Genomic DNA, 15,376 nt, shown 5'->3' with positions numbered 1-15,376 from the left:
AAGGTTACACCTTTCGGGATACATTCACCTAAAAATTCCTAGGTTTGGGCAAGTGAAAATCCCAATGCGATTCTGAAGAACCCCTTCACTTAGTGCTTAGTATGGTATATCCTGACACATTGGCAATATTCAACTCAATTTGTAAATCAACTGGACAATGAGGAACTCTCCATTGGGTATTTCCAGCAAGATGGAGCATCATTCCACGCTTCACATGCCAACATGGCCAAAATTCATTCCTTTTTTTACAAATTGCATCATTTAGAAAGGACTTTAGCCACTCTGGTCACCTGAGCTCATATCACATTATTATATTTTATGGGTATATCTGAAAGGGAGAGTCAATCAAAACAAACCACGAACCATATATGCCTCGAAAGCAAACATCATCAAAGAAATTCAGGCGATGGCACGGAATATGACATGCTGGGTTCAACCCCATCTGGACATAAATGGTGGGCACCTCCCGCACGTTAAGACCTCACATTCCTTAGAAAACGGGTCCTGTTCAAATTTTGTTGCAATATCTTCATAGGTATTGCAGTTATTGAGGGAATACCTTCAATACAAGCTAGGACAATATAAATAAATAAATAAATAAATAAATAAATAAATAAATAAATAAATTAATAAGCAAAAGTACAGCAGATGTTCATGTAACAGATCTATTGAAAAGTGTCATGACAGCGGAAATGGAAATCAACACAGTTGAAACTTTCTTCATATTACTTATACTGAATAATTCTACTTCATTATTACAGCTAGATGCTATAACAACTGAAGTGGTATCATTCAGAATTTCCAACATTTTATACAATGTATTTATTTTTCGTTTATAAACCATGGAACACAATTACACATTATGTGTTAAAAATGAAGAAATATATATGAAAATTTCAGAGATCAAGCTATTCCATTATAATTAACTGAGAACAAACCAAGGACAATTTGGAGGCATTTAAAAATATTTCTTCTAACCCTGGAGCACTAAATCTACAGAAGACACTCATGGGTACCATAGTGAGGACTGCTGAACCCAGTCTGTGTTTTACCACTGCTTACTGGAACTAAAATAGCAGACATTTTTATAATAATTTTCTTCCTGTTTCCTTTTTTATTTTTTCATTTTTTTAATTACATACATGGGAGACCAGAAGGCAAGGCATTTAGAAACTTATTGTATACCTGCTGTCAAGGCAGTAAATTAACCATTTTAATGAATGAACTTGGCATATATGGTAATATGTAGTAAAGGGAAAAGAAAATGGGTTTTGGGAGGGTGAGGGGGAAGGAGTGAGTGTGTGGATCAAACAATGACAGGAACCAAATCACTCTTAATAAGATGGTTTGAAGAAGTCAAAGTTTAAGGTATTGGAAGTACACAGAGAACCACCAGCTACGAGAGCAGCAAATTTACTGAGATGTGTAATGGTAATAATGGGAACATGGGTTACAGACACAAGAAACCTCTTAGACTGTACCTATTCCCACTCTAAATTTGATGGGTTAAGCAAGTTGCACAAGTTTCAAATTCAGTTTTCTTCTATCAATAGCAACTTTAAGTCCTGGTAATAAGTTAACATGATATTAAGTGCTTTAAAGCAGAGAACAATGTGATTGACTTTATGCCCCTCTGAGCTCCTTTTAGAGATCAATATCTTGTTATTTTGAGTTTCAGTGTTTCAAATTTATATTATTTTAGTTTATGTAGTCTGAATTTGAATGACAGAAATTATTGTTTTATTTTACTTTCCTAACTCACTGTTCTGTCTCCTAAATTTAGTGAAACAGATAAATTTAATATCAGGTGGCTTCATTAGCATCCTCATAACTAGTCTACCATTTTCCTATATCATCTAACCAGGAATATTTTCGAGATTCTATAGATAAATAGAGTGAATTTAAAGATATAAAAATTACTTTTAAGTTAATAAAAGTTGATAATTACTTGACATGCGTAAATTACACACACCAGCTAAAAAAAGTTTACAAACCTTTCTTTTTTTTCGAACAGAGTCAGCTAGAACTAACTGAAGAGAGTGGCTTCTGGTAATAAAGTGAAAGGTCTCAGTCTCCCTTGTACCTACCTTACAAAACCATACACACACACCGGGTTTCACAGACCCTTCACAGAGGTATTCCAGGGTTGAATTAGGATTAGTTTGCACATTAATAATTTTCCTTCTTCATAAGCAGGCGAACTTAGTAAATATTGAATTACAATATAAACTCAACAATTCCCCTCAAAGAAGATTAATAAAACAACAAAATAATGTGCATGAAGAAAGCTTACATGCAGTAAAGCTTACAAAGAAAACACAAATTTAATTGAACACTTAACATTTTTTTTTTTAAATGCATGCAATAATACGTATTTGTAAGAACACTTTGCAATGTACCATCCATACAGTCACATGCATGCATTACAAGTTTTCGATCATACCAAAATACGCAAATATAGAAATTAAAATTATAAATGATTCCATAGATGAAAGTGCAATTTATTTTCTTTATAACATGAGGAATGAAAGAAACAACTAATATTTAAATTTCTGTGCATATAACAATTTCTTTTAAATCAAAGTATAAATGAAATAGTCATAAAACATTTATATATTTAATAAACTGTTTGTGTTGGTGACGGAGTACTTCTGTGTATGATTCTCTCCAAAATTGGAATGAAATTTGCACTCCATTTTTACAAGTGTGCAAATATAAATCTCTCATATCCACTGGACTTCCAAACTATTTCATAAATTAGAACTAGACACAAGAGGACATGTTTATACACAGATCCTCTTTACTAACAGGAAGCAGTCACCTATTGGCCCACATTCCCCAAGCTGTTTGATCCAGAATTGGCCTCACCTCCACAGGATAGCCATTTTCCCACCTTACACTCAGTGGCAGTGCCACTCTTTCTTCTGAAGTTACAGCATTGCCATACTGGGACAATGATATTCTGTTACTCCCTTCCTCAGACTGAGGGAATCTGTACACAGGTTCCACTGCAGCAGTTGGTCTGCCATTTCCTGAGCTATCTGAAGCTTGACCGATGAAAAGATATTGATTGCCCATCCCTCCAGTTGCCTCAAGTACGAGTGGTCTGTTGCTCCCTGCAGCACTGTTACGAGATAGATGGGTAGCATCTGGATACTGGTAACCAAGGTCCACTGAGAATCTGTATGCTGGCTCCACAACTACAGGTCTATTGGTGCCAGTCACATACGAATACCGGTTGTTGTTGACTGGAACTGCTACAGTTGTCCTGTTGCTCCCAGAATCAGCAGCCATGCTAGTGTGAAAATGATTAGGAGGGAAATCTCCAGCGTCCCTGTTGTCGTTGAGCTTGGTGTCCTGAATGCCAGAACGGGGATAGTGATTTCTGTATTCCCTCGTATCTCCTGAGAACTTGCCAACTATCTCCCCTACAGTTTGCCCATCACTGTTACTGTGGATGGAAGAAGTTGTATTAGAGAAAGAATATTGACAGTTATTTTCCCCAACGGAGTGACTGAATTTATTTACTGGATCCAGTTGACACTGTCTGCTATTTCCAGCATAACCAACAGTTGAACAGGAATTACGAGATAATTTACTGGTTGATTCTACAAAAGATGCTCTAGAGCATTCAGAGTTACGGGGATGAGATGTATGTAGAAAATGATTGCCAGGATCTCCAGCAGACTGACTGACTGTTTCCATGATACCATTGCTACATTGACTGGTAGATGATGCATAACTGTTGGCGACATCTCTACTGGGTTGAAAGTATCTGTTGGTCATTCCAGATATAGGTAATGGATTGTTGCTTGAGTGGTGAACAGAAATTATCTGCGGCTGAAAAAAATTATCATCGTTATTAATAGCTGAGTAGGGTAATCTATCATTAGATTTCACTTTAGACAGTCCACTGCTCTCAGAAGAAGACGAAGAACTATTAAAGTTACGTATAGAAGACGAACATGAAATATGAAAAGTATGGTCGAGATCACTGACAGGTTGAGAGAATCTAACACTGGGCTCTCCAACACTGGACCTAATGTTCTCTGAATTATCGCTATCAGCAGATTGTTCTGAGTGGGGATACTGGTTGAGGGCATCTCCAACATTTTGAGCGGTTTTGTTGGGTTGTTCCACTACAGATGATCTACTGCTTCCAGAACTAAGACTACTAGAATGGCGGGCACCTAAAGCTGGCCTTTGTCATTTGCTGTTGGCTTGAAGGGCTGCATTAATCTGGGTCCACAAATCTTTCTTACATGACTTGGACCTAGAAAGAAATAACAGTAAGTAAGTAAATCTATTCAGATGTCAATTGTAAGTTTTCTACAGAAATCATAAATGTTTTACACTCCAAGCAAGAGATAGAGGAGATAATTACCAATTATGGGAGCTGAAGAATTTTGAAAGTAGGATTAGCTGAGTGAACAAATAGCATAGACTATGATACCCGCCTTCCAAAATCCTTTCCTTGTGGTGGACAGCTATTTAAACAGTATTACGGTAGCAGTAATTTTCCCTAATAAATCATCCCCATATTTGTCTTCCTCATTCTTCTAGAAAATAATTTTTTAAATCCCTAATTGCTGTCATACTCTGAACAGTGATGAAATAACTGTCCACAACAAATGTTTTAAAAGATGTTGTTTAAACAAATGCTTAAATATTGCATATTAAAACCATAATCATTTGATAGGCATTTTATACAAGTAGTATTATAGCATACCTGTAGAATAAGTTCTTTATACAATATCTCATGTTTAACACCTACAGACTGATGTTCTGTAATATATAGATTTTAAAATTTTTATTCTAAAGAACATTAACTGCAATGGACCTCTCCGTACCTACAAGAATGAAGGAAGGGTGTCTTCTGCAGTTGATACCATTTAAATGATATGATTAACATATTCCACATATCTAGGAAACAGATGGAGAGTAGCGAATTGCACAATACGTTACACTTGTATCAAAACAGAGTTCAAATGTCATAGGCAGAACCTGTCAATCACATTCAGAACTTGAGATAACAAGAAGTGTAGGCAATCAGATACATTCTGTACCATTCAACAATTTATTTAATTTTTTACAACTGGCTTTACGTCACACTGACACACATAGGTCTTATGTTGACGATGGGAGAGGAAAGGCCTAAGAGTTGGAAGGAAGCGGCCATGGCCTTAATTTAGGTACAGCCCCAGCATTTGCCTGGTGTGAAAATGAGAAACCACAGAAAACCATCTTCATTCAACAAATGTAAACAACGCAAATTCAAGGAGAGGTGAACAAATTACTCTTTTTAAAATGTAAGAACCTGTACTAGTCATGCGATAGTTTAGATATATTCTAGAAATTTTCTTAATAATAATAATAATAATAATAATAATAATAATAATAATAATAATAATAATAATAATAATAATAATAATAATAATAATAATGTCTATATAAATGTAAAGGAGAGCAGAGACTTACTGTGTAAATATGCATGGATATAGAACACACAAAACAAAGATAAAATTTTTTTTTTGGCTTCAGCCTTCGACAATGGAGGACAGAATAAGAATGATGATGATAATTGTTGACAAGTAAACACTGTTCTAAGGTAAAGGCGGGCAAGACAAGGTAAGAGCAGTTATCTAATGATAAGGCCAGGTGCTTGTCTAGACCTGAGCACCAGTTGATGTCCAACTTCGGAATCTTTCGAGGACAAGAAGGTGGAAATACAGGATAATTGCTCAAGGACTCTGAAACAATTGTCAAATGTGGTTCGATGGAGCCACGTGTGAATGTAAAGCTGAACAGATGATACTGAATCAAGGGATGTGCTAGTTGCTTTACGTCGCACCGACACAGATAGGTCTTATGGCGATGATGGGACAGGGAAGGGCTAGGAGTGGGAAGGAAGAGACCGTGGCCTTAATTAAGTTACAGCCCCAGCATTTGCCTGGTGTGAAACTGGAAAACCACGGAAAACCATTTTCAGGGCTGCCGACAGTGGGATTCGAACCTACTATCTCCCGAATACCAGATACTGGCCGCACTTAAGCGACTGCAGCTATCGAGTTTGGTGAATCAAGAGATGCTGAGTATGTGTAGTTCAGAGGTGAAAGAGACAGAAGTGGTTCAGAATGAGTGAGATGGCATCTGAATGTGACTGTGAGACGTTTTGGAAGAAGATCACAGGTGTTGGATGAGGGTGAGAGAAGAAATAATGGTTCCTTTAAAATGTTATATATTTTGTGGAGAATTATGAAGGGTACTAGTTTGGTTGCTTGAGGGGTCTAGAGACAGAATTCACTGCTTGGGAAATCTGTTGGTCAACCAATTGGGTGGGGTATCACCTAACAGAAAAGGCTTTTCTTAGGACTGCTCATTATTAGATAAGGAAAATAAAAGACAGAAGTCTTGAAGAATTTCAATGGAGATGACATTACTCACCTGCGAATAGATTGCAGCCATTCCTTGAATTGAGCATTACCTTCTGGCGTAATTTGAAACGCCGCACGAGCTGAGCAAACAATGTTGACGAACTCTTCATAATCCCCTGCTGTCAAATGGTACAGCTTCTGATGCATACACTGAATATACCTATAAGAAACAAGGAACAAACAAATTACAAATCAAGATAGTAACATGTATCAGACTCGTATTCCTAACATTCTATCTACGGCTATACGAAACAATGTAACCGTGAAAATTAAATATTCAATTACAGTATACACTTGTTTATAACAGGAGCAAAAGTGTGTGTATTGTATCCTTGACATAAGGTAATATGAAATCAAGAGATAAGCTAGAAATTACATCCTCCCTTTCTAATTTTATACTGAGTTAAGATCTGCAAACTGCATGAATTCCAAGATAATTTCCAAAAAGTTACGAGTGACAAAAAATACAATAATAAAGATCAGTCATTTAAATTATGTGGCATGTCAATTCTGAGGAAATCATAATTAGCCATTTAATGTAATAATAAGTGGTTATAGTGTATTTAGTGTTCCTTAAAAAGTGTAGTCACTGTGTATTAACTAGGCAGAAATTGATACTATGACTTATTTTCATCATTAATTAATTCACACAGGCAGGACATGGAGAGGGATTGCTCAATAGGAAGACCATAGCATGCAACGTAGTTTCTGTAAGGTATAGTCCCAGGCGTGTAAGGACGTACCCTAAGGGTGCAACCTTACCCTTTCTCCCCTGTAATATTAAGGTATTGATTTATAGTAACTTTTCTTGCTGTTGGGTCTTTTTCAGTGTCGGTAACCATACAGTTTAGGGACCCTACTTGCCGATACGACGTCTTACTGTTACCGTTAATCTGGCACGTTTGCAACGTTCAGTCACTGTTCTAGCGTGAATTGCGTGTTGCCACCGCATTGCCTTTAAAGTCACTAGCGATACATTTACGAGAATATTTAAAGCATATATTCTTTTTCTGTGGGATTGTAACTCTATTTGGCTAATACCAGGTAAGTAAAATGTGTGGCATGTTCGGATAATGCATTTAATAACGTAGTTTGTGTGAAATGATGAGCACATCATTTTATTAATTACGTTCCTATTTCGTCCCATACTTATACGAACAGAATTCGATTGGGATGTCTAAGAAGGCAGAGAAATCTGCAAGAGCTCCTCCGAAAAGGAAACCAAGGTTACGTCCTTTACAAGCATCAGGTCAAGAAATGCTTGTACATTGCTACGAGCAATTGAAACAGGAAGACGACGAAGAAGGTATCAGTCGTAGTGATACGAAGCTAATGGCAAGAGTTGCATTATTAACTGGGGTAAGTTTTCGTTTTTATCTTGTTTCTATGATAAGTTTCTGGCATAATGACAATCAGTTGAAATGGAGCAGTATTTCATTCTGAACCTAACCTAACCTGATCATGTAGGCCTAGGCCTATACCATGTCTTGTGTCGACTTCGATACGGTTTGTAGACTTAACCTTTGTGTATTCATGTTGACTTACGGTATATGTGTATGTAATATATTTCTGTGTGTGTATTCTTACAGTGTAGTTTCGGTTTAGTCCGAAAAGTAATAGGAAATTTCAAGAAGGGAGTTGAATTTTCTACACCAGGTAAACGCCGGAAGCGTGAACATCCAGTGACCGCCATAGACAGTTTTTCTAAGGAAGCGATAGCAAGGTTTATTTATGATAAATTACATAAAGGTAAGGTGACTTCATAAGGAATCTATTGCAACATTATTTACAGAAATTGGCACGCAGGTGAGATAAGCTCCCAGAATGTTTTGTGCTCTCTTTTGAGTCCCTTGTAACTCTCTTTTTTCTTCCCACAGGAGAAGTCGTAACTGTAAGAAAGGTTTTCGACCACATGAAAGCAAATTATGACACTTATTTGTACAGGGCTCCGAAACATCATTAAGAAGAATTTTGAAGGCCATGGGGTTTGTGTGGAGTAAAGGTGATCCCTATGCGTATGTTAGAGAAAATGAAGACATTTATTTTAAGAGATCCTGTTTTCTGAGGGAATACATACGTAATAAGGACAGTGAGAAACCAAAACCTGTTGTTTTCTTGGATGAGGCTTGGATTTTTATGAATGGTGAATATATATGTTATATATTACATTTTATATAAAAAAATCTTGGAATAATTTATCTTCATCAGGTGTCTTTGGTTTCAATTGTGCATTTCTCTTTCAGGGTCACCCACATACTCCTGGAATAAACCACACAAATCTGGACATGATGTTCAAGGAGTAATTCGTCGACCTGTGTCTGAGGGAGGAAGACTGGTTATTGTTCATGCTGGAACGAAAGATGGCTTTGTACCTGGTATGTTCTTACTTTATTTTACTTCATTTTATTATAGTGAGGTGATCTCTCTTTACATAGTTATGAGGGTATTTAGGGTTTGTAGTACGGATGTAGGGGGGGGCACATAAGTCTCTGATAAGACCCCAACTTAAGTACAGTTCCTGTGTATGAGACCCTCACTAGGATTACTTGATTGGAGAACTGGAAAAGTTCAAAAGACAGAAGCACGATTTGTTGTGGGTGATTTCTGACAAAAGAGTAGCGTTACAAAAATTTTGTCGGGTTTGGGCTGGGAAGACTTGGGTGAAAGGAGACGAGTTGCTGGACTAAGTGGTATGTTCCGAGCTGTCGGTGGATAGGTGGTGTGGAATGACATTGGTAGACGATTACGTTTCAGTGGTATTTTAAAAGTAGGTAAGATCACAGTACAGTGATAAAGTTGATGAAAAGTGGGGCAAATATTTGTTTTTTTTTTTTTTTAAGAAGGGAGTTAGGGATTGGAGTAATTTACCAAGGGAGATGTTCAATAAATTTCCAAATTCTTTGCAATTATTGAAGAAAATACTAGGCCTATCCCTGAAACTACATCTTCCACCTGGGTGACTGTCCTAAGTGCAGATCAGTGGTGACTGATTGATTGAAATTGACTGGCACTAGATCGGAAGTGGCATTATAACTTACCGCTCATTGAGCTCTGTACGTGGTTTTTGATTTTGACTTCTCCACTGTTAAGGGATCTCTTGGTTATTAAAAAGACCTTAGAGAGGTACTTCAATCAAAACTTGCTCAGTGTATTTTCATATAATATTACTGGATATTTGTATCAGTAAATTACTTGTATTGTAGGCCTATTTATTATGTTTATTCTGCATTCGACAATCTCCACCTGAATCAGTGCTTGATACCTGACTGTTAAACACCTTCCAAGCTTCTTATTTCTTACTGCCTGATATAGGTTCAGTGTTCGCAGCAATTACATTTGTTCTAAGGTATTGAAATGGGTGTTTATACTTATATCTTTAATGCAAGTGATCGTGGACTTCTAATCCAGATATAGGCCTACTAATGGAGATACATTCATGAGAGATGTTATGATAAAGTAGTGTAAGTAGTAATTCATTGACTTCATCATCGGGTGACTTTGCTACATAGTAGTTGGTTTCACTTAAAATCAGACAGCTTTTTGTATCATTCAACAGAAATCACATTTTTTATCAATTAATAGGCCTATCCTTGAAGAGGGGTGATCTCATATTTTTAGGGAATACTTTTTTTAGAAGAAATAACTTCATACTAAAACTTAAAATTCTTACAGGTGCTGATTTGATATTTGCTACAAACTTGAAGAGAAATCAGATTACCATGGTGCTATGAACAGCGAGAAATTTCAGATGTGGGTGAAAACGCAATTAATCGTAGGATTAAGAAATATAGGACCCTGTGTTATTGTAATGGATAATGCACCATATCACTGTAAGCTTGTTGAGCATCAACCAACAACGAAATGGAGGAAGGATGAATTAGTGGTAATTATACTTCATTGAATATTTCCTTCTACTGAATGACGTTTAATGATGTTACAGAAATTAATTTTTATTTTTCCTTTAATTTACAGTCATGGTTAAGGCAGAATGGAGTTTCTCCACCAGAAAATGCTACAAAAGATGAGCTGCAAAGGTTGTGTAATATGAATCGAAGTCACTTAAAGAGGTACAGAAGCACGTAAACATAAGTTTAGATAATGTTGTTTACACTCGTGTATTTGACTTTTATGTATGCATAACAATATTTCTCTGTTTCTTTAAAACCAGGTACATTGTTGACAAGATGCTGCACAGTGAAGGCCATACTGTCTTACGACTTCCTCCATACCACTCATTTTTCAATGCCATCGAATTTGTATGGTCTGTGGCAAAACAGTATTATAACAAAACAGTGGCTTCAAGACCCGGTCACGGATTGGACAGAGCTACAGCTGTGTGGAAAGAATCTCTTGATCAGGTAGGCCAAGTGGAAATGTTATTTATTGGATATAGGCAAGTGGAGTTTATAATATACTTGTCAGGTTGTGATACTTCAATATATCTTATAGGCGACAGCAAAGATGTGGAGAAATGAAGTGAAACACACTGAGAAGAAGATTGTCGAGTCCTACAATAATGAGGTGAGAGGTCTTCCTGAAGTGGAGGAGCTAGTCATTCATCATGGAAGCAGTGAATCAGAAGAAGAAGAAGAAGAAGAAGAAGAGAAGCCGAGGAGTTAGCTGTAGCATTGTAAGAGCCATTCCACGAGATTAAGAATGTTATAACTTTGCTGGGAAATAATACATTTCTGATTGCCCTGTCCTTTCAGATATAACAAAGTTACATTTCAAAATTGTGGGAATTGTGTATCTACAAGTTACAGGGCGGTATAGATGTGCAGGTGGGGATCAATGTCCAATCGGAGTGAAATTATCTAGAACTGCTGTGGCGCAATGTGTGTGTGTGTGTGTGTGAGAGAGAGAGAGAGAGAGAGAGAGAGAGAGAGAGAGAGAGAGAGAGAGAGAGAGAGCGCGCACTGTCACCGATACACGATGTAAACATTGTACGCCTGTTAAAATACTGACATAACTCAAATTTTATACACTATCTAATGGTTTTCCACAGTTCTCTGAAAGTCACAACTCACATATACTGTATATATGGAGAGAGAATTACATATAAAAATACCTGTGTCCACAATAAGTAGCCCACATATTAAATATAAATCAATTTGCTTTACGTCGCACCAACACAGATAGGTCTTATGGCGACAAAGAGGATAGAAGAGATAGGAAAGGGCTAGAAGTGGGAAGGAAGCGGCCATGGTCTTAATTAAGGTACAGCACAAGCATGTGTCTGGTGTGAAAATGGGAAACCACCGAAAACCATTTTAACGGCTGCCGACGGTAGGATTTGAACCCACCATTCCCCGAATGCAAGCTCATAGCTACGCGACCCTAAACGCACGGCCAACTAACTCTGTCATCTTTGAAAATGTCTTTTTCTATCAGCAGAGGCTTTTTAAAATCGTCATATTTTGTATAGGCTACAGGAGATGTACAGTAGCCCACTGGTTTTCTGATTAAACATCATTTATTTAAGCTATTGCATCAGTCTACTTACATATTCACTGTCCACGTACACCGGTAACCTCGTGATTCGATTATTGAAGTATTGTGCAATGATGCGACATACAAACTAAGAGAATACCGAGTGGTTCTTCCAAATATAAAACAGACAATTTTGAGTGGTCATGAGCATGACTCATAGTCATAGGGTAGGCTAAATAATAATGTTATTGGCTTTATGTCCCACTATCAACTTTTAGGGTTTTTTTGAGACGTCGAGGTGCTGGAATTTAGTCCTGCAGGAGCTCTTTTATGTGTCAGTAAATCTACTGACACGAGGCTGAGCACCTTCAAATACCACCGCACTGAGCTCGGCCCTGCCAAGTTGGGTTCAGAAGGCCAGCGCCTCGACCGTCTGAGCCACTCAGCCAGGCGTGGAGGCTAGAGAGCTGAGTTTAAGTAATTGTCAAACGTCAACTAGTTATAAAGATACTGATTGATTAAACTAATACAGTAATTAGAATAACCTAATTGCCTACCTACTTACAACCTAGGTACTTTGGAATTGTGTTCTATCTTTTTAACACTGCAAATAAATCCATGTATTGTTTAAAACTCCCTGTAAGAAGAGGACAGTGAATGCGAGTAGGTATTATTTTCAAATGAGCTGAGCTCGAGAGTCCATTATAGCATACGATTTTTTCAGTGTACCATGACTCTGTATGTATTGCTTCAGAGGAAGTTCGGCTCCCCGCCAATGTCCAGTGTACCGATAATGAACTGTGTGTGTGTTGTGTCTCACTGATCCGTGACTGTGTACGATTCTTTCAGTGTGCCATGATTCACTGTGTCTCGCTGCAGCGAAAGCTCGGCTCCCCGTCAGTGTCCAGTGTGCCGATAAGGAGCCATGTGTGTCGTGTGGCTCACTGAGCCGTGATTGTGCATGATTTGTGTGCCGTGTGCTTGCCGTTCCTGTGAATCGATTCATTCGGACACTTGAATGAATCGATATACTGCTTCGAATCATGCACTCAGTAGCCTACACTAGTACAGGGGTACAAAGTACATTACCATTAAGATAGATAGCATTGCAAAGTAATTAGTCTTTACCATAATAATAATAATAATAATAATAATAATAATAATAATAATAATAATAATAATAATCGTATGGCCTCAGCTACCGTGTGCAGACATTTCAAGTTGACGCCATCTGGCTGTCTGCTCGTCAATTTTGACGTTCCGTTATACTCTAGGCCCACTAGATGGCAGACCGAGTAAACTGAAACTCTCTTGGGCGTCTGTGGCTGAGATTTAATTAATTTTGTCGGGTTAACACCAAATTTCGCTAGAGATCTTTTACATGCCGACATCGTACGACATGAAGTGTCGAATGGACTTCTTTCTGCCCTTCAAAAATCCGACTACCTCTGCCGGGTTTGAACCCGCTATCTTGGGATTCGGAGGCCGTCACTCTACCACTGATCCACAGAGGCAGCTGTCTTTACCATGAAATACATCGTCGTCGTACATGACTGAATTACTATCAATATATCTTAGAGAAACTGTAATGTACATGAAACCGAAATTGAGTTTAATTTCCACGATACATTCTTCCTATATAAAGGAGACCATGAAGCTTATCCACCTTCATTTCAGCCACATAAATATTCAGCAAAAATTGCAAAATCACATTAGAGGACAAATACAATTTTTTAAGTAGAAATAGTCTGAAACATAGATTAGTGAGGTTGGACATCCTGCCTGTCATCATTCAGGAGTCGCTGTTGAACATACTGTACTTGTCATAACTAGTAAGTTTCTATTTTACACAATAATAGTGAAATGTTGATGAAGACGACATACACCCAGCCCCCGTGCCAGAGAAATTAACCAACGGTGGTTCAAATTCCCCACCCTGTCGGGAATCAAACCCACACCCTGTGACCAAAGGCCAGCACGCTAACCATTTAGCCATGGGGCCAGACAATAATAGTGAAAAAGCAGCTATTGTTGACTGGATATTTCTTCTCTTTAAAGAACAGTGAGTACCACAAATTAATATCCTGTTTTGTTGATTCCTGTAAACTTTGTATGTACGGTTTTGGTTCGCCAGTTCCTAGCGTATCTACTGAATGAAAACTTTGTAGACCAATGCATTCAGTTTTATGTTTATTGCCTTCAGTCGTCACGAAAGTGCTTTCAATGACAACAGTCGCTCAATTACAAATCCTGTCGAACCTAACCTAACCCTGCGACAGTCAGTGGTTTTCGATGGATCACTACCTAACCGGTCATTATAATTTGTTTTCGGTGGATTACAACCAAACCTGTCTCTATCAGTGGTTTTCGGAAGAATACAGTGGTTTTGTCACAAGCCAATACAGACTCTTGAATCAATGTGTGAAAATGGGAAAGTGTAGAAAACCCTCTTCAGGAATGCCAATCTTGAAGTCCATAGTCTTTTTAGCGTTGTCACACAGCTGAAATTCACTTTAGAAGTAATTGTAAAAAGTCATATATAGGCTCTACAGATACACAGTACATTACCAATTCCATCTCGATTGCTATGAGACGCACACTGCATAGCGGTTTCGCTCTATAGATAAATCATATCATAGTGAAAAAAATTTGTTTAAAAAAAAACCATCTGTCTGGCATGAAGGTCCAGAAGGAAAATACTTTCATTGGAATTCTTATTTATGTGTTCACCACCCTAGTAGGTTTAAATAAACCTTATAAATACTTTGTAAGACCCATTCTCGAATATGGATCTGCATGTTGGGATGCGTACAGGATGGGTTTAATAAATTCCCTAGAGAAAGTTCAAAGAAGAGCGATGCGTTTCGTAACTGGGAATAGAAGGAATACCATTAATTGGGAAAGTCTTGAATCTAGAAGAACTAGAGCTCGCCTGTGTGGTCTTTATAAGAGCTATACGGGAAGGGCTGGTTGGAGTTGTATTAGGAATAGGTTAGAACCTCCCTCATACTTATTGAGAAATTATCATAAGCATAAAATTAGGGCCAGAAACCAGCATACGGATGTGGGCAAGTTTTCCTTCGTCAACAGGACGCTAAGGGATTGGAATAAATTACCTGCGGCAGTCTTTGATAGATTCCTTTCTGGTATCAAGTCATTTAAGAAGACCATTTGTGTAAAATGAAAAGTAAAAGTTGTAAATTACGGGCACTGAATTTCTGATTTTCTGCTTGGTTTTGATTGTGAAACTGGGAGGCTTTTTCTTGTGGTATTCTCTTTCCAGGGAAGTGCTTGCTGTACTCATGTTTTTGTAATTGTTGTTGTTCTTGGTTAATTAACAATGTTTTTAACTTTATTTTATTATCACTTGTAACGTCAAGCTAGTAGTAAGCTCAATCTATAGTTTTGTAAGCCATAGTGGCAAGTATTGGAAATAATTAAATTGTGTATGAAACTGTACATGATGCTGGATTTAGAATGACTAGTAGTATTTCTTGTAATATTTTTTTCCA

The 15,376-nt window shown here is 37.6% G+C and overlaps 1 protein-coding gene across 3 annotated transcripts in view; it reads right to left on the bottom strand.

Moving 5' to 3' along the window:
* Positions 1-4,138: 4,138 nt before the first annotated feature.
* Positions 4,139-15,376, bottom strand: part of Dora (Dorado) — a 641,834-nt gene continuing 630,596 nt past the window's right edge. For all 3 annotated transcript variants that reach the window (XM_067152778.2, XM_067152780.2, XM_067152779.2), the window contains 2 exons: positions 6,445-6,594; positions 4,139-4,273 (listed from right to left, as the gene is read on the bottom strand). In XM_067152778.2, the coding sequence (XP_067008879.2) occupies positions 4,207-4,273; positions 6,445-6,594 (217 nt within the window). In that variant the 3' untranslated portion in view covers positions 4,139-4,206. The remainder of the gene's footprint in view (positions 4,274-6,444; positions 6,595-15,376) is intronic.

This window comes from Anabrus simplex, chromosome 8 (assembly GCF_040414725.1).
Source record: "Anabrus simplex isolate iqAnaSimp1 chromosome 8, ASM4041472v1, whole genome shotgun sequence".
Classification (NCBI taxonomy): domain Eukaryota; kingdom Metazoa; phylum Arthropoda; class Insecta; order Orthoptera; family Tettigoniidae; genus Anabrus; species Anabrus simplex.
This window is presented reverse-complemented; position numbering and strand designations above follow the sequence as displayed.